The 17,847-nt window shown below is 59.7% G+C and overlaps 7 protein-coding genes across 7 annotated transcripts in view; 3 read left to right on the forward strand and 4 right to left on the reverse strand.

Annotated features, from left to right (window-relative positions):
- Positions 1–373: 373 nt before the first annotated feature.
- SPRG_04779 (hypothetical protein) lies at positions 374–5,665 on the reverse strand (the record flags this gene model as incomplete). Its single annotated transcript, XM_012343182.1, has 1 exon — positions 374–5,665. One exon carries the CDS (start codon positions 5,663–5,665, stop codon positions 374–376), a length of 5,292 nt encoding a protein of 1,763 aa, XP_012198572.1.
- A 1,702-nt stretch (positions 5,666–7,367) lies between these two features.
- SPRG_04780 (hypothetical protein) lies at positions 7,368–8,659 on the forward strand (the record flags this gene model as incomplete). The annotated part of the gene is made up of 2 exons (XM_012343183.1): positions 7,368–8,441; positions 8,471–8,659. The coding sequence occupies 2 exons, from the start codon at positions 7,368–7,370 to the stop codon at positions 8,657–8,659; spliced, it is 1,263 nt and encodes a 420-aa protein (XP_012198573.1).
- Positions 8,660–8,946: 287 nt separating this feature from the next.
- SPRG_04781 (hypothetical protein) lies at positions 8,947–10,497 on the reverse strand (the record flags this gene model as incomplete). Its single annotated transcript, XM_012343184.1, has 9 exons — positions 8,947–9,164; positions 9,206–9,337; positions 9,383–9,520; positions 9,570–9,629; positions 9,675–9,731; positions 9,791–9,845; positions 9,898–10,038; positions 10,087–10,249; positions 10,293–10,497. 9 exons carry the CDS (start codon positions 10,495–10,497, stop codon positions 9,030–9,032), a joined length of 1,086 nt encoding a protein of 361 aa, XP_012198574.1. The 3' UTR covers positions 8,947–9,029.
- A 554-nt stretch (positions 10,498–11,051) lies between these two features.
- On the reverse strand, positions 11,052–11,705 carry SPRG_04782 (hypothetical protein). Its single transcript, XM_012343185.1, has one exon. It carries the CDS (start codon positions 11,653–11,655, stop codon positions 11,110–11,112), a length of 546 nt encoding a protein of 181 aa, XP_012198575.1. The 5' UTR covers positions 11,656–11,705; the 3' UTR covers positions 11,052–11,109.
- A 417-nt stretch (positions 11,706–12,122) lies between these two features.
- Positions 12,123–13,024, forward strand: SPRG_04783 (hypothetical protein; the record flags this gene model as incomplete). The annotated part of the gene is made up of 2 exons (XM_012343186.1): positions 12,123–12,676; positions 12,706–13,024. The coding sequence occupies 2 exons, from the start codon at positions 12,123–12,125 to the stop codon at positions 13,022–13,024; spliced, it is 873 nt and encodes a 290-aa protein (XP_012198576.1).
- A 110-nt stretch (positions 13,025–13,134) lies between these two features.
- On the reverse strand, positions 13,135–15,656 carry SPRG_04784 (hypothetical protein). Its single transcript, XM_012343187.1, has 8 exons — positions 15,190–15,656; positions 15,030–15,134; positions 14,872–14,985; positions 14,410–14,825; positions 14,282–14,354; positions 14,181–14,234; positions 13,506–14,134; positions 13,135–13,455 (listed from the first exon to the last, which is right to left on the reverse strand). The coding sequence occupies exons 1-8, from the start codon at positions 15,646–15,648 to the stop codon at positions 13,152–13,154; spliced, it is 2,154 nt and encodes a 717-aa protein (XP_012198577.1). The 5' UTR covers positions 15,649–15,656; the 3' UTR covers positions 13,135–13,151.
- Positions 15,657–16,443: 787 nt separating this feature from the next.
- Positions 16,444–17,847, forward strand: part of SPRG_22138 (hypothetical protein) — a gene marked incomplete at both ends in the record, with an annotated part of 2,535 nt that continues 1,131 nt past the window's right edge. Inside the window, 4 exons of the mRNA XM_012343246.1 lie at positions 16,444–16,851; positions 16,898–17,002; positions 17,054–17,583; positions 17,634–17,796. Of these exons, the coding sequence (XP_012198636.1) occupies positions 16,444–16,851; positions 16,898–17,002; positions 17,054–17,583; positions 17,634–17,796 (1,206 nt within the window). The remainder of the gene's footprint in view (positions 16,852–16,897; positions 17,003–17,053; positions 17,584–17,633; positions 17,797–17,847) is intronic.

Genomic DNA, 17,847 nt, shown 5'->3' on the forward strand with positions numbered 1-17,847 from the left:
CATACTACACAGTAGTCGCCCCTACGCCTTGTCCGCCACACAGTGTGTGAGAGCTCATGCCGGGCAGCCTTTCACACGAATAGAGCGCAGTCCTTGGTCTATTACATCGAACGAACTGCGAACGACTAACGGCTCGCTCATGACGTGTCGTCATCACGTGCTGTCGACGGCCATCGGACGGTCCACATCGGCGGCGGTTTCGGGTTTTGCGCATGTCGCATGCGCTGAGCATACACATTGTCCACTCTCTCGTAGCATCGCAGCCTTTGGCCGATTCGCCGTCGAAGAATCGTCGTATCTTGGATCGACTACCATTGGTTCCGACCCTCTTCTCAACACGCATCAGGATGGAATGACTAACGTTGGCTGCAAGTTAGAGCCGACTGAGCGGAATCGCGCGCCGAATGCGCTCGTGCTTGCCGCTCGTGACCGTCGACAAGCGGACATGAAAGTAGCGCCACGACTTGACGTCCAAAATATGCAAATGGCCATAACGTTCGATCGCGACGATGCCGGCCATGAGCGCCGACGTCTTGTCCAAGTAGAACTCGTCTTGGACGACCCAGTCGGAAAAGTCCAGCATGTAGTAGCTCGAGGCGTTCAAGAGCGTTGTTGGCACGTCCCGCGGCGGCAAATGCGGCTGCCACAGCCGCTCCAAGCCGTAGCAAAGCACGACGCTACCCAGGCCAATGAGAAACCCCATCGCGAGCCGGCTCGCGTCGCCGATCTGCACGACTCCGCTTTCGCACGTGAGCTGCAAGTCCATGTCGACGTAGCGACATCTTCGATGGAGCGTGGCCACGTAGGCTTGCGGCGAAACCGTGTTCCAGATGGCAGCGACGGCCCACGCGACGAGCGAGCTCTTGAAGGCATACGCTGTTGTATACTGCAGCGTGACGCAACTGCACACGTCGTTGAGGACGTACACGAACCACGTCGTCTCGGCGCCCGCGAGCACTGTCTTGTACCACGGGAGTGGCGGCGACACGAAGCGCGTGCCGGCGCCGACTTGCACGAGCTGAAGCGTGCTCGTATTGAGAAGCCAGAACGCCGTGATGCTGCGGATGAGGAGAAAGAAGCGGCCGACCCAGACATGCCCCACGATCCGGTTGAGCTCGAGGAGGTTCAGCCCCTCAATGTGGCCCCGTTCATGGACCCCGGAGACGACGAGGAGGCCGGCGAGCGCGATGAAGACGAGCGTGATGTAGCGCACGCACCATTGAAATAGGAACGAGAGCGTCTCGGGGATTTCGCCCGGCACCGGCGCCATCGTCAGCGGCGACGACCGTGACGAGATGGTCGTGACGCTGCTCTCGTCGCCTTGGAACGACACGACTTCGCGGAGCCCTGCCATCCAATCGAAGACGTAGCTCCAGCCGTAGAAATGCCAACCAGGATCGTCGTCCATTGGCAAAAGCGGTTGCTGGTAGAGCTGCAGGGGCGCCATGGGCTGAAAGCGAAGGTACTGAATGATGCGAATGCGGAGCGACCGCACGTCGGGCACGGCGGCCAGAAGGCGCGGGCCGAGCTGCGCATCGATCCCCGTGTCTTTTAAAAAGGTTTGGATTGCATGGTAGTTGTCGGCGCAGACGGACCGTTTGTACATGTCGAGATCGCACACGAGCTGGAACGACGTGTTCGGAAACACCTGCGAGTATGCCAAGGTCGCAAAGAGCAGCTGACGCGGCGTGGGCTTGAGGCTGTCGAAGAACGATGCGTGGCACATGTTTTGGACGCCAAAAAAGCAGTCGAGGCCGTACGAGAGCGTGTACGTGGGCTGGTCGTCGCCGCAGAGGAGGTTGCCGCCGTGCGTCGTCACATTCGGTGCCGAGAGGAGTGCGAGGGGCACACCGCTCATACTCGGCGCCACCGGCAGGGCCCAGTACGCGGTTTGTAGCGTCATATTGGACATGACAAGCTCCGTCACAAGGGCGGATAAGGCGCCATAGATCGCACGAAGCCGCGCGGGCACTTGCACATACTGCATGTCGATGGCATTGAAAGGCCCGAGGGTCGCCTGGAGCAACCCTAGCCCCATCGTCAACGGCGCCGGCAGTGTGTGGTTGCTGAGAAGGAGCGACTCGCTCGTGCAATTGGCAAAGGCAAAACGAGGGCTCGATGCGAGCAAGCTCGCGCCAACAATCGCGGTGGCGTTGCACCCGACAGCCCAGAGATCGCTGGCGAAGCCCCAGTACATCTTGCGCGACGTCTGCTGCGTGAGGTGCAACGAGCCCATGGACGCGCTCAAGCTCAGCGGAAACGTCCATCCGAGCGCCGTGACAATCGAGAGCGAGTCGAGAAGCCCGACGGTCTTGAAGTTTTGCCATTGGAGCGTAAAGTGGTCAATTTGCGAGGCGCGCCAGAACGCGACCTCGTCGTCGACGCTGTAGCTATTCCCTGTCGTGCGCACGAGCCACGCCTGACCACTGCTCGTGCTTGCGAGGTCGCTGGCGATGCCAAACTCGAACGACGCACCCCAGCAGTCGTGAAAAGCGGCCCAGTTGTTGAGATTGCGAAGCGGTGCCTCGAGGTACGCTGCCCCGTTGCTTTTTTGAGACGCGAGACATCGGGCTTGGCGCTGGCTCGTACTAGCGAGCGCATACTCGCGCTCAAAGTCGAGCCAGCAGTACTGGGTAAACATCCACGGCAAATTACACGGACTCATGTCGCGAAGGCCTTGGACGATGCTCGCAAGCGGCACGTCTCGTCGGTAGAGCTCCCGGCGCGCCAGCGTTTCGCTCCATTCGATTGACGACACGGACCCGTTGTAGACGCGATCGAGGTCGCCGCACGAAGCCGCATCGAGCTCAAGGTCCCCCGACGTGGTCACGAGGAGCTGTTCGTTGAAGATGTTGGCAAGGAAGGTGCGTGTGCCACTCGAGTTAAAGTTGGCCCACCCATAGTCGTTGGCCAAGTACGTAGTCGCGACGTCCAAGTACATGACATTGCCAGCAAGCGAGAGGACGAGGTAGAGAAACCCGACCGCGAGGACTACGTAGCTCAAGCGCGGATGCTGACGCCTTTGCAGCCCAAGCACCGACGCTTGGCGCTGCAATGACCCGCGCCGCGCGTGGCGAAAGCCATCGGGTAGCACGATCGCCGCCTGCGACGACTGGAGCGTAAAGTCGCTCTTGTAAAAGAGGAGCCAGAGCTTCGTGTCAAAGAGCCATCGATGCGAGCTGGTTTGAAACACGAAGAGGCCGGCCATGCTAGCCGTCGTGCGGTCGAGGGCGAGACCGCCGCTCGCGCAGCGCAAGTCGCGGGATGATGCAAACGCTAAAAGCGCGGGGGGAAGGAGCAGGTTGGGGACGCCGATCGTTGGGGGCGGCTCGGGCGTGAGAAACACGTGCCCGAGGCCAAAGCAGATAAGGACGCTCGCGACATTGAGGCTGACAATCGTCATCGTCCGTGGCAGCGCACCGATGCCCACAAAGCCGCTGGCGCAGTAGATCATTTCGTCCATGTTCACCGTGTAACAAGATCGGTGGACGGACGCGGTGACGGCAATGGGCGACGCCACGTCCAAGATGGCAATCACCAGCCACGCGAGGTGCGAACTGATGGAGGCGTACCGGCTCGATCCCGCGACCGGTTGCAGAATGTCGTGCAGCAGATACGTGATCCACGTCGTCTCGGCCGCGAGCGCCGTTGATGCCATCACCGAGCGCGGTGCTGAGGCAAAGTGCATGAGGCCGCTGCTATCCAGGTGCACATCGACCGACGCTGTCGCGAGGCAGAGCGTCGCCACGAGACTCCGAAGACCGAGGACGCCGCGGTTGAGCCACACTGCGCTTGTGATGCGGTTAAAGAGGAACCAGTGGCAATGCCTCGGCCGCAAACACACAAAGAGGCAGAGCGAGAGACCCCCGACAAGTGCCAGCGTTCCGCTGCACACGTACGCGCAGAGACGCAGGTAGTTGGCCCATGTGAGCGACAGGGACTTGGCGCGCGGCGACGCCAAGCACGTATAGACGTGCGAGAGAAGGTTCAATGTGCGCACGTCGCCTTGGAACGAGATCGCCTCGCGCTCGTTGAAGAGCCAGTCGTAGACCATACTCCAGCCGTGAAAGGCAATGTCAGAGTCGAGCAGTCGCAACTCTTCGATGCGAAGAGCGGAGCCGTTGATATCGCCGACAAACTGCATGAGCGAGAGGTTGAGCGCGTGCGTTGCCGCGACGACCGACGCGTCGAGCTCGGGCAGCGCTGGCAGCTCGTGGTAGGTGCTATTGAGGAGCGCCAAGGTCGCATAGCACGTGGCGCGCGCATAAGTGGGCTCCAGTGCGCACGGTGCACCGATGTCTCCGCGCAGCGCGCTCCACGCAAAGAGGCCATTGAACGCATTCAAGGGCACGTTAAAGCGTGTTTGACTCGAGCACGCGTCGTCAAAACCAAACGCGTTTTGCACAAATCCGAGCGGCTCGCCAAAGCCGCACATGGGGTTGCCGCCGTAGAAGGCCAGCGATGGACGTGCCCACTGTTGCGGCGTGGGCGCGAGAGTCATGTCGCCAACCGTCGCCATCGCCGTGCTCCAATTCGCATTCGCATGCAGGTATTCAAGCAGCGTGACGCGCCACGTGGCCAGGTGCGTCACGAGCGTCGACGGCGGCGCAATCCACTTGAGGTCAATGTTGGCGAGCGGTCCGACTTGGTCGTGCACGACTTGAAAGAGCTTGCTCAGCGGGTACCCGACGTCAAATACTTCGATTTGGGTCGGATCAATGTCGCCAAAGTAGTTGAACGTGCCGCGGACCAGGCTCTGGTTGGCGCCAATCGCGTCAAAGTCGTTGGCGAGGCACATGCTCATGTACGTCGACGTCCAGAGCGGCACGCGTGTCGCGGCCGGAATCGCTTTCACCTCGAGCCACGTCCCCGTGCCCAGGGCGTTCTCGATGAGGATGGACTCTTGGAGGCCGAGTTGGATGCGGTTGGTGTACTGCAGCGTAAAGCGGTGCAGGCCGTGCGCTCGCCACACGTCGACTTCGTCGTTTGTCGAGAGCCACTCGTGCTGACGCAAGGCGGCGACCCACGCCGCGCCACCCGGCGTGCGGGCAATCGGATCGGCCACGTGCACCGCAAATCGGTTCTGGACCACCTCGAGCCAGTCGTGAAATGCAATGTTGCGCAAAACAGCTTCGAGAACGACGGCCGCGTTTTCAAAGTCGTTGCGTTCGCAGCGCAATTGCCGTGCGCTTGTGTGCGCGAGTTCCCAGCGCCGGTTCAAGTCCACCCAGCAGTACAGCGTGGCCATGGACGCGACCTTGTCCGCATCCAGGTGACGAAGACCCGTGACGGCATCGACCAAGCCCGTGAGACGCTCGTAGAGCAGCTTGCGCGGGTACGACGGCGCCGCGCACACGGTTTGTGTGTCGACGACCGCGGCCACCGGCATCATCAGCGCCACCGATATGGCGGTGGCATTCATCGGCAGGAGCGCCAGCTGCACGTTAAAAATCTCCGAGACCAGTGTCGACACGTTGAGCGTGTGAAAGTTGGGCCAAAAGTAGTCGCTCGCAAGGTACGGGTCCATGACGAGAACACAGTAGAAGCTAAGGCCCACGGACGAGAGCATATAAAGGATACCAACCACGTCATAGTACGCGCAGTGCTGTCGCGGTGCGATCGGTATCAAGTCGGCCGTTGGATGGCGGGCGGGCGCGACGCTCATGCTCGGTGGCGCGGCAGTTGCAGCTTGGACAACTGGCGCTGTAACCGCGCCGGTTACGTCCTGTCCCGAGCCACATTAAGTCCCTGCGATGTGCGCGCATCCCAGTTCACCGCCTCGTACCCGCGGTGCCGCATCATCTGCAGATATATGTCTGCGTGTGGTCTCGCTGCAAAGAGACGGCGTTCGTCATCAGTGTCTGTGTTGCGCCACTTCGCAGGTCGTGGAGCCACGGCTAGGTCTGCCATGTCGTCCGCTTGTCGGCGTCCAGTAGCGTGGCTTCTCAACTGCACTGGATTGAAATATACTACGATACTTCGGGCGAGTGCCTTTGTGTATTGTATTGTTGGACAGCCACCACTGAGTCGAACGGTGAAACCCACGCTTGAAGGTTTCTACCTGGTTTTCACTGTGGGGCGTTCTGGGAAGGCGGCTGACACCAATTCTTACGCTGGGATCGTCGCGGGGCTTCTTTTCCCTGGAAATTGGAACGCGTGGCACACTATTGGATCTAGAAGGCTGCGAGAAACGAGTGGCCGTCGAGCTCGTTGTCGCGCCCAAGGTGGCTTCAACTCGGGCGTCGGGCGAGTATTTTTCGGATCGGAATTGAATTTAAAAAAAGATGGCGACCGTCGCGCACGACAAGATCGTGGGTTTTTGGCTCCTGACTTGATGTTTGTATGCGCCGTCACGTTACGCGCGTGCCTAGAGTCTGCGAGGAATGCTGAAATCCCAATTTAATACCGAAAAGAAATAAAGAAAAGCACGCGGAAGCCGCCGCTTTCTTTATCGAGGACCACGATGGCAGGGACGACGCAGAGCAAAGCGACGACCCTAAAGTGTGTACACGCCCCACTGCTTACGATAGCTCTTCATTGAACGACGACAAAAATATACTTTGAGCTCTTACTCGGTTCAGGGCTCGGTTCTCGGTCGACGGAGAAGAGCACAACCGACGACTCGGGGCTAATTTAAATGCCACCCAGGTGAGTCACACCCCTAAGTGACGCCCACCCTGGTGGGGCGTCCCAATTATAGAATCCTCGGACATCACTGGATGGCATACAAATACCAAGGTCGCTTTAAATACCGGCTTTAAATGATCGGCTACACTTGACATTTGTATGCGTCGTTTCTGCGTTTTCATTGGTCCCCATTTTTTCGTGGAGGTCAGGGTGGTGGTTTCACGTGACCGGGATCCTCGGAGACTATAATTTGACTTGTAGTTTGTATACTAGTGGTACAATCACTCTGGTTCGGATTTGCGAGCCAACTCTGCCGCAGCAACCTCACTTGCCATTTGGCTGCCTAACGCTCAAGAAAGCTCTTCCGTCGCCGTCGCACACCCGCGCCGTCGCCGCAAGACCTTGACTGTTCAGCTCGTTGGACCCGCCCAAGATCCGCCCAGCGTCGCCACCGACAAAGTTCCTAGGGACCAGCACGTCCCTACGCTTAGTGTTTGATTTCAACGTTGAACCTGAGTGGTTCCCGTGCCGATAGCACCGCTTGACACAATACCATGCTGCGCACGTCTCTGCCTTTTGCCCGCCTCCCGGCTTTGGTGACGCGGGCCGCCTTCAAGTTCAAGACCGGCCACCGCGCCGGCCTTGCCACGCACGCCACCGCACGGTCTGCCCGTGCTGGGGTGGCCGTACACGGCAGTATGAAGACTCCACAACAACAACAACAACGTGGCCTCGCCTCGATGGCCCTCGCGGCCGTCGAAGAGCCCGAGCACATGGTGTGCGCGTCGACGGCGGCGGCCAAGGACGCGATCCTGCACCGCATGTGGGCCCACATCCAGTCGACGGGCGAAGAAAACGCGTTCTACGTCGTCGACACGGCGGCGATCGAAGAGCGCTACAACCTCTGGATGCAGCACCTGCCGTTCGTCAAGCCGTACTATGCGGTCAAGTGCAACCCGGACCAGCGCATTCTCTCGACGCTTGCGCGCCTCGGCACGGGCTTCGACTGCGCAAGCATGGCCGAGGTCAACGACGTGCTCTGCGCCGGTGTCGACGCCAGCAACATCATTTACGCCAACCCGTGCAAGCAACCGTCGCACATTTCGTTCGCGGCGACCACCGGCGTCAACGTCATGACGTTTGACGGCTGCGACGAGCTCACCAAGATGAAGAAGCTCCACCCGGACGCCAAGGTCGTCCTGCGCCTCTTTGTCGACGACTCGCACTCGCAGTGCCCGCTTGGCACGAAGTTTGGCGCTGTTCTCAACGACGTGCCCGCGATTCTGCGCCACGCCAAGGCCATCGGCTCCAACGTGGTCGGCGTCTCGTTCCACGTCGGCAGTGGCTGCTTCAACGTCTCGGCCTACTCGGACGCGGTGCTCCGCGCGCGCAAGGCGTTCGACATTGGGGCGAGCCTTGGCTTCAACTTTGAGCTGCTTGACATCGGCGGTGGCTTTCCCGGCGACGAAACGGCGCCGGTCGCCTTTGAAGACATTGGTCGCGAGCTCAACAAGTCGCTGAGCGAGCACTTTCCCGTCTCGTCGGGCGTCCGCATCATCTCGGAGCCAGGTCGCTTCTTTGCGGCCGCCAGCCACACGCTCGCCGTGAACGTGATTGCGCGCAAGCTCGCACCAAACTCGCTCGCGGCGCTGACGCCGTCGGGGTCGTCGCCGCTCAAGGCGTCGCAAGGCAAGCGCGGGCTCCACGGCAGCGTCGACCCGTACTACATGTACTTTGTCAACGACGGCCTCTACGGGTCGTTCAACTGCCTCTTGTACGACCACGCGGTCGTGCATCCCAAGGCGCTCACGACCGTCGACGACAGCTCGTCGTTCACGTCAAGCATTTGGGGCCCGACGTGCGACGGCCTCGACTGCATCGCCAAGGCATCAAGATGCCGGTCATGGACATTGGCGACTGGATGTACTTTGCCAACATGGGCGCGTACACGTCGGCTGCCGGCTCGCACTTTAACGGCTTTGTGCCGCCCCAAAAGGTCTACTTCGACTCGACCGCCAACGACGACGAGTAGCAACCATCACTAGGACTCCTGCATATGCAGTCGAGCTGCATTTATTACATAATCTCGTTAAAATGATGTCCTTCATGTAAATATGGACAAGTTGTCTTATGAACGTTAGTTTGAACGCAAGCAGCTCCAGCCATCCCGACAGATGTATAGTTGCATTAGGGTTGAGGGAGTCGGATTCGGGTCGGGGGATACCTAGGGCGACAAGACCTAGGGAGTCAATCAATGCTGATAGTCGACGATACGACATTGAGGTATATCGACAAGATAGTGGCGACAAGGACAGATGCTTGGGAATGTACATATTGTCTTGTGGAGACATGTTGTCTTTTGGACGACGTTTGGTAGACAGAAACGTGTTGATGCAAGAAGGTTAGGCAAAGGGCAGCGCCTTGTAGCGCGTCTCGTTGGAGGGCGTGTAGTACTCGGTGCACTTGCAGAGGTCGCGCGGGTACTTGGCGCCAACGAGAAACTCGATCGATGGCACCGCCGTCTCAATGTCGTAAATCTAGTTTCACTTGCACCATCGTATCCAAACAAATAGACTACCGTGTAATTGCCCCACTTGATCGAGCCCGAGATGGTCGTGTTGATTTGGAAGACGAGCGTGCCAGCCTGAAAGTCTCGCAAAAGCCCGTACGCCTCCGTGTAGCCCGGATCGATGCGCACGTCGGCCATCATCTAGCGCATCATGTGAGCAGCTACAGAGCGAGAGGCAGAGCGTACGTCGGTGACGGCACCCGCCTCGGCTGTCCAGTTGCGAATGGTCCACGTGCCGACTTTGGTGCCACGATGATGAATGTCGGCGTCGCCGGCCTTGAGGAAGAACGCAAACCGATTCTCGTTCGAGACGCTGGTCAAGATCTAGTTGGCACAAGGGTCACGCACGAAGCGCAAGACCGGATTCTGGCACCTGGTAGTTGATCTTGGGGTGTACGCTGACAAGACTTTGAAAGATCGACGCCCAGTCAAACTAGCACGAGTGGCAACGAGCGCGTCGGGACGTCGTGGGACGTACCTGTTGGTTGCAGATTTGGTACTCTGGGATGCGCGGGTAGTACATGAGCGAGAACGTCTACTCGCAAACGACCTTGTCGCTAACAGGGAAGAGGTGACGACGACGATGGAGCGTACCGTGAGCACGGCGAAGAGCGCAAGCCAGATCATCGAGTAGCCGCAGGAACGGAGACTAGACGAGGGCGATGACATTCCATCTGCATCTCATCGGTGATGGAAATAACCTCGAGCTGCTGCCGGATGGACGCGCCGTCCGCGACTCTTCAAGGCTTTCGTCGGCTTGAAACTCGTCGTCGTCGATTTGGCTCAAGAGCGATTGTTGGGACGCATCCTCGGCGATGACCTCGAGCTTGTAGCGCTTCTTCCTAGATGACACGCTGCGTGGCATGCACGTATCGCACGAGCGGACGCACGTTTGGGGTTTGGGGCGCTTGCGGCAGCACTTGCACAACATGGTGGTCAGAATCGAGCAGCCGCAGCAGCAGGCCATGATCGTCGCCACGAGGCAGAGAACGGCGAGCACGACCGCCGGCGGGGGCCCATACCCGATGGCCTGCGGCTCCTTGCGGATGCAATCTAGTACGCGTGGCCATGAGCGAAATCCCACCGGCGGCCGTACCTTCGATGTGGTGGCAGGCCGACATGCCCTTGACGCAGCCGCTCGGCGACCCGATCACATGGCACTGCAGGTCTTTCTCGCAGAAGTGGCAGGTCATGCTCGCCGCGATGCACTCGTCGCACGTCGTGTACGCGGCGCAGGGCTCCGTCCAGGACGCGTTGACCGCACTCATCGGGAGGTCGTTGACCAAGCTGCTCGCAGCCATGCCCAAGTTGTATCTTTGACTAACCGGCTGCGGCGCGAACGAGGCTAAGTGCGACCAGCTGCTACGAAGAAGAGTTTGAGCATTCAATATTTGTAAAGGATATGTTAAGTGCGCATCGATAGGTGGCGTACATACGCGGACAACCGTATCCGGATGCAACCGGCAAGATTCGCATCTCAGAAAGGGAGGGCAAGACGCCACAGTCGCAGGCCCTCATCACGGGCAAGGCCGCGATGACCGCCCGGAAGCTCCGCCGGGATGAGGACCTTAGTGGCACACTCCACACATTAATAATACTGTTACAATGAGTGCGTGCTCATTGAAACCAGATCGTATTAGTATAAGGGAACGAGGCTCCACGAGGGACCGATCTGATCCTGTTAGCCTGGGATGTGCGGTACTGGAAACTCCCTTTCATTCACGCACGAGGTACAGATCGATACCGTCGGCATTGCATAACCATTGATTCGAGTGCTAGAACGTAGTACAAGCAATCGAGGAATGAATCCAACCGTCGAGCTCTTCGTGTCGCAACATCTACCTTGCTGCGTACGTAGGCCAAGAAGAAAAAAACACTTGTATCTTTGCGAATGGGTTCGATCGTGTTCTAGGCTACGCCCGGAAGAGACGGTCGGCTTCGTCGATTGGAATGTCGTTGCCGCTCATGTCGCGGTGCTGCATGTAGCCAAAGTCGTCAAACTGCCAGAGCTCGTTGCCGTGGCAGCGAAACCACTGGCCGTCCGCCACGCGCTGAAACTCGTACGTAAATCGGACAGCAATGCGGTTCGTGTCGTGGCACCAGAGATGCTTGACGAGCTTGTAGTTGGTCTCGAGCGCCCACTTGTCTTGCAAGAACGCAACGACGGCGTCGCGCCCGACAAAGATGTGGTCGCGGTTGCGCCAGACAGTGTCGGGCGTGTACGCAAGGGCCACTTTGTTGGCATCGCGCGAGTTCCATCCGTTCTCGGCCGCCTTGACTTTGGCGAGCGCCGAGGCCTCCGTGAACGGCGGCACCGGGCCGCGGGCCTCGGCGGCGTGGGCAGCAAAACCTTGCAACGCGCCCTTGGCCGTCTCGGCTGTGTACAGCGTCGACTTTTTCCCGGCCGACGACAAGGCGTTGAGGCCCTGGAGCACCTTGAAGCGACCTTGACTCGCCATGGTGATGGCAACGGCAAACTGCAACTGGCGATCTTCCAAGAAAGGCCGCGGGTGGCGGCGTTTGATTGGCCAAATACATGTGGCGTCGAAGGGTGTGATTGGCGAAACGACACATCAATCTTGAGAGTGTTTTCGGCGCGGTTCGCGGCCCGCCGACATGGCGTACCGGTACGTACACTAGTCCATCGACGCCGCTCGATCAATTTACTAAAAAACGTGACGAAGACAACTTGTGCACATCCACCGACTACTATCATGTCGGAGGTGTCAGCGCGGTAGAGTGTCGACACCGACGTCAGATTTCGGCGGCCTCGGATTGGCTACGGCGCTGAACCGTGCACTTGGCGGCATACAAAAAGCAAGTGTAGAAATGGCGCCGTTTTAAAAAGGACTGGGATTCCAGCCAATCCGCGTCGAGCGGGTGACGGCCGCACGCTCGAAGTTCGCACTTTTGCAGGTGCAACATGATGGCGCTGGCCGCGATCTTGGCCGTCGGGACGAGCCTCGGCGCCGGCCTCCGCGTGCTCTGCCTTCCCGACGACGACGCCCGCTACGACCTGACGACGACCACGAAGCGCGAGCGGCAGCTAAAGACGACGGCGAGCTGCTCCGTGTGCTCGGCGTCGATCGACCCGACGCTCGTCGCGCTCTCGTCCGGGCTCTGCGTTCCGTGCAGCTACAAGACGATTCCGATGCTGGACGACGATACGACCGAGCAAGGCGAGTACTCGGACCCGGGTGGGATGGACGTCGACCTCGCCGACATTGTCGACCCAGCGTGCGACGCGGCGGACGAAGCCTTGGCGCTGCTCCAGGACGTGCTCGACGTCGTGGAGCGCGTGCCCGCGATGGGTGCCGACGTCGATAGCCTCCTCGCGAGTGTTCGCGACTTGTTGCGCTTGATAGAATCCGACCACCGCGCTGTCGTTGGGACGCTCCACGATATCTCGCAGGCGCTGGCGTCGCTCGCCGAATGCGTTCCGGTCGAGTGGCAAGACCATGTCGAGATGCTCGAGATGAAGTTTGATGCGCTCGAACACCGGTGTCAAGCGACAGCGATGGCCGTCGGCGGCTTTGCTTGGCCGGCACGCTCCACCACCTCGTGGCCTGCGCCAAGCGGTATGGCCTCGAGAGCCACCGGTCGTCCGTGATCATGAACGACCTCGAAATCATCGCCGAGACCATTGAAGAGGCGCCAAGCGAACTCGTACACGGGCTCGACTACTTTGCCAAGACGCTGGATGCGCTGCACGAGTACGAAGCCGCGCTCACCGAGGCCGGGCAGTGGCCCAGCGTCCTCGAGTGTACGGACGCGCTCGAGTCCCTTACGCTCGACGTGGGCATTCTCTACGGTGACTGGCCCGTGTGAGCGTACGATGCGATTCTGTATACAGCCTATTTAACACGACGGACTGTCGCGCGATCGAAGCGCCGTACACAACACTAGGGCTGGCTCGGCACCCGACACCACAGACAGCCACGGCAAATTTGGTGTTTTACTGAAGTCCATAGTGCTTCAAAAGCGCGTCCGTGCTCTGGGGACGACCACGGAACGCTTCAAAGACCTGGAGCGGGTGGCGCGAGCCGCCGAGCGCAAGCACCGTGTCGCGGAACTCGCGGCCCGTCTTGGCGAGCGCGGCTTCGTCGTTGAGGCCGGCTTCTTCAAACTTGCTGAACGCGTCGCACGAGAGCACCTCGGCCCACTTGTAGCTGTAATAGCCGGCCGCGTACCCGCCCGCAAAGATGTGCGAGAACGAGCACAGGAACCGGTCTTCCGGCAGCGGCTTCATGACGGCAAAGCTAAGCGTCCCGTAAATGTCAGATCCACCATCCGATTGGATTGGACGTACTCGTTGGCGATTTTACGCTGCACGTCAAAGATGGTCTCATTGCCCGACGGGTCAAACGTGTGGTGGAGGTGCATGTCGAGGGCGCCAAAGTTGAGCTGGCGCAGCATCCCGGACGCGGCCATGTACTTGCGCGCGTCGCAGATCTTCTCAAAGAGCTCAGCCGGCAGCGGCTCGTTGGTCTCGTAGTGGCCGCTAATGTCGTTGATCGTGCCGCGGTGGTAGCAAAAGTTTTCCATAAACTGCGACGGAAGCTCGACCGCGTCCCACTCGACGCCGTTGATGCCAGCCGCGCCTTCATAGTCGACAGTTGTCAGCATGTGCTGGAGGCCGTGGCCAAACTCGTGGAAGAGGGTCTCGACCTCGCGGAAGTTCATCAAGCTCGGCTTGTCGCCGACGGGCGGCGACTGGTTGCAGATGAGGTACGCCACCGGAATGCGGATCGCGCCGTTGACACCAAGGAGCTTGGAGCGGCCGACGCACGTGTTCATCCACGCACCGCCGTTCTTCTCGGCTGGGCGCGCGTACGGGTCGAGGAAGAAGCTGGCGACGATCTCCTTCTCGCCGTCGGCGCGGCGAACATTGAAGAACCGCACGTCGTCGTGCCACGTTTCGACCGACGCATCGGCGGCCTACACAGCGCGTCGTGCTTGGAAGCTGACCGAGTCGATTGTGTACCTCGATCGTGACACCAAAGAGGCGCGCTGTCAAGTCAAACAGGCCCTCCAGCACCTACGATGGCAATAAGAGATCACTTGTGAGGGCTTCGTATCATGCACCTTGGGCAACGGAAAGTAGGGCTTGATGATTTCATCGTCGAGCGTGTACAGGTCCGCCCGCATCTTCTCCGTCCTGTGTCGAGCCCCATGAGAGGACGAATAATCGCCATGTCATGCATGAGACAAACCAGTAGGCCACGTCCCAGAGTGCCAGCGGCGTCGTCTGACCGTGCGTCGTGGCGTAGGCGGCGAGCTGGTCGAGCTCGGCGACAGCGATCGGGTGGCACTTGGCGCGGAGCTCGTTGTGCATGCGGTTGACATCGTCGACGCTCGGCGCCATCTTGGTCGCCAAACTCAGCTCAGCGTACGAGGAGAACCCGAGGAGCTTCGCGCGTTCTTGCCGCAGCCGCAGCGTCTCGTTGATGATCTCGGTATTGTCGTGTGGCACGACACTGGCCTTGGTTGCGTTGGCGCGGTAGAGCGTCTCGCGCAGCGTCCGGTTCGTGCAGTACTTGAGCATGGGCAGCAGCACGGGCATGTCAAGCGAGAGCTTCCACGGCCCGTTCTCGGCCGTCGCGCCGTCATGCCCGTCGGCAGCGGCGTTCTAGCGCACGAGGTGACCATGGTGGCCGCTGTGCGGCATGCAGTACCTGGGCCAAGAGCGGAAGGAGCGAGGCCGGGACGCCGTCAAGCTCATCTTTGTTCGTGACGATGAGCGAGAACGCCTTGGTCGCATCGAGCACGTTATTGGAGAATTTCGTTTTCTACCACGCAATGAGGCGCGAGATCGTGCATGGCTCGTTGGTACCAGTTCGGCCGACCGCAGCTGCAACTGGTTGAAGCGGTCCTTCTCCTCGCCCTCGAGGCCGACGCCGCTCAGTGTCGCGCCGCGAATCGACGAGTCGATGATGCGCTAGTGTCGTCCCACGAGTTGACACCACAGAAAGAAGAGCGGGTATGTGTAGTACCTGCTGGGCCTCGCTAAACGTGGCCCACGACGCACTGCTTCGAAGCTCCTTGTACGCTGCAAAGATCTCGGGGCTCTGCGAAAACCGCGTAAAGATCGTGACGACTTCGGTCTGCATCGCAGCGTGGACTTCGCGCAGCGCCGGCGAGTTCTGAACGCTCATGAGGTGACCAACGATGCCCCAGAGCCGCTGGAGCGCGTCGCCTTGGATTTCGAGCGGGTCCATGATTGTCTGCCACTCGACGGGCTGCGTCTTGGCGCGCAACGTGGCTTCAATCGTGCTCACGTCCGCCTCAAAGGCCTTGATGGCCTCGCGGAGCGCGGGTGCCATCTCGGCCACTGCCAGCGAACGGAACGGAGGCAGCTTGCGCTCGCGTACAGCTTGCGTGAGCGAGTTGGTCGCAAAGGCTCGGCGCAGGAGGCCATGCGAGGCTGCACCGCGCTGGAATCGGCCGAGCATGCTTGTCCAGAAACTTATGTGGGATGCATCGCGAACATGGCCCATTATCCGGATATCGGGACGCTAATAAAACGCAACTACGGTAAACTTTGACCACCGATGCGTCAAAGGCCATGTCTACCCCTTTTTGACAAGAGAGACCCTTGTTGGCATGTCATGCCGAAGCCGTGCTGTGATTGGTTTATAAGACATCCATTTTGGCCAATCTGACAGTGGAAAATGGGGGGCAGAGTGATGGTAATGGATCGATCGACGTGGGAGTGAGCGAGAGCGAGCGATTCGTGCTCTGTCCTGTATGGCAACGAGAGTTTACTCGAGCGCTACACTACGTTCAAGCTACTTGCAGTTGCCGAGATGTCGTCGTGGCGTCGATAGAGGACGATGGAGGTCAAGTTCTAGTATACAACGAGAGCTTCCCATGAACACGCGTGCAGTGTACTAGTACTACCGGTGGTTGCCGTGTAGGGTACCCATGGCTGCGCTGGCGCTGAGGCAGGACACACCCAAGTGGACGGACTTCCGTCGCGCCCCTCGAGTCTGATTACAGGCCATGTGGTTTCCTTCGTGGTCAACCTCTTTCTTTGCATGCCCTACCCCTATAACATACACTATTTTAGGCTCCTTGGTCCGATCTTCGCTTTCTACAAATATCAAGCAATAAAGATGACACTATTTGTGTTTACATATTAGCCGCCGCCAAAACCTCTGACAATGCATAGAAAGGCCATCACGATGAAACCAGCTGGCGGCGCGGGTTGCCGCCTGCGGTCATTTCCGAATTTGCCCCAACCGCAAATGACTGCTACCAACTCGCTCCTGCGCTGTGTCGAGGAGCGCACGCTTCCGCCCTTCGAAGACCTCACGGTCGAAGAGATGGCGCCGGCGGTCCGCACCGCCCTGGCCAAGCTCGAGGCCGACATCGCGGCTTTTGAAGAGGACCTCCGCGAGCCCAACGCCGACGTGCGCTATGAGACGATCTTGGATCGCCTCGAAGTCGAGGCCGATGGGCTGGACCGTATCTGGGGCATTGTCGGCCACCTCATGAGCGTCAAGAACTCCCCGGCACTGCGCGAAGTGCACTCGGAGCTCCAGAACCAAGTCGTGACGATCCTCACCCGCGTCGCGCAGAGCGTCGAGATCTTCCAGGCGCTCAAGGAGCTCCGCGAAGGCAAGGAGTGGGAAACGTACTCGGGTGCGCAGCAGGTACTCGTCGTCGCGTCCACCTCTCTGTGCTGATCATCTTACGTAGCGTATCATTGAGTCCTCGCTGCGGTCGGCGACGCTCAGTGGTGTCGGCCTCTCGGGCAACGAGAAGGAGCGCTTCAACGAGATCCAGCTCCGCGCCGCCGAGCTCGTATGTATCGATTGATATATGCATTGGATGGCTTATGGTATTGTTCTCTAGTCGACAAAATTTTCCAACAACGCGCTCGATGCGACCAAGGCGTTCTCGCTCATCGTCACGGACAAGGCCGAGCTCGACGGTCTCCCTGCGTCACTCTTGCAGATGCTGGCGCAGAACGCTGCCGCTGACGGCCACGAGGGCGCGACGGCCGAGGCGGGTCCGTGGAAGCTCTCGCTCGACATGCCCGTGTACCTGCCCGTGCTCAAGTACTGCACCAACCGGGCATTGCGTGAGACGCTGTACCGCGCCAACTCGTCCAAGGCGAGCACCGACCCGTTTGACAATGTCGCGATCATCAACGAGACGCTGCGTCTTCGCCAAGAGAAGGCCCAGCTGCTCGGCTTTGCGACGTTTGCCGAGCTGAGTTTGGCCAAGAAGATGGCGCCGTCTGTCGAGGCCGTCGAGCAAATGACCAACGAGCTCCACGCCAAGTGCTTTACCATCGCCGAGTCGGAGCTCGCGCAGCTCAACGCGTATGCGGCCACCCACGGCGTGAACGAGCCGCTCGCCAACTGGGACGTGCCCTTCTGGTACCGCCGTCTCGGATCCCTGATTTATCATCTCACGACAATATGCATAGGACGGAAAAGATGCGCCTCGAGCTCTACTCGCTCGACGACGAAGCGATCAAGCCGTACTTTCCGCTGCACAAGGTCCTTGACGGCCTCTTCGCGCTCGCGTCCCGCCTCTTTGGCATTGTCATTGAAGCCGCCGACGGCCAAGCGCAGGTGTGGCACAAGGACGTTCGCTTCTTCAACATTCGGTCGGCCGAGTCGAACGAGATCATTGCGCGG

This window comes from Saprolegnia parasitica (assembly GCF_000151545.1).
Source record: "Saprolegnia parasitica CBS 223.65 unplaced genomic scaffold supercont2.12, whole genome shotgun sequence".
Classification (NCBI taxonomy): domain Eukaryota; phylum Oomycota; class Saprolegniomycetes; order Saprolegniales; family Saprolegniaceae; genus Saprolegnia; species Saprolegnia parasitica.

Excerpts from the sequence above, each read along its gene's own strand:
- SPRG_04782 (XM_012343185.1), bottom strand. The coding sequence starts at position 11,655 with ATGGCGAGTCAAGGTCGCTTCAAGGTGCTCCAGGGCCTCAACGCCTTG.
- SPRG_04784 (XM_012343187.1), bottom strand. The coding sequence starts at position 15,648 with ATGCTCGGCCGATTCCAGCGCGGTGCAGCCTCGCATGGCCTCCTGCGC. Across the intron at positions 14,826-14,871 it reads TCCTTCCGCTCTTGGCCCAG|AACGCCGCTGCCGACGGGCA; the intron begins GTACTGCATGCC and ends CTCGTGCGCTAG. Across the intron at positions 14,235-14,281 it reads CCTACTTTCCGTTGCCCAAG|GTGCTGGAGGGCCTGTTTGA; the intron begins GTGCATGATACG and ends TTGCCATCGTAG.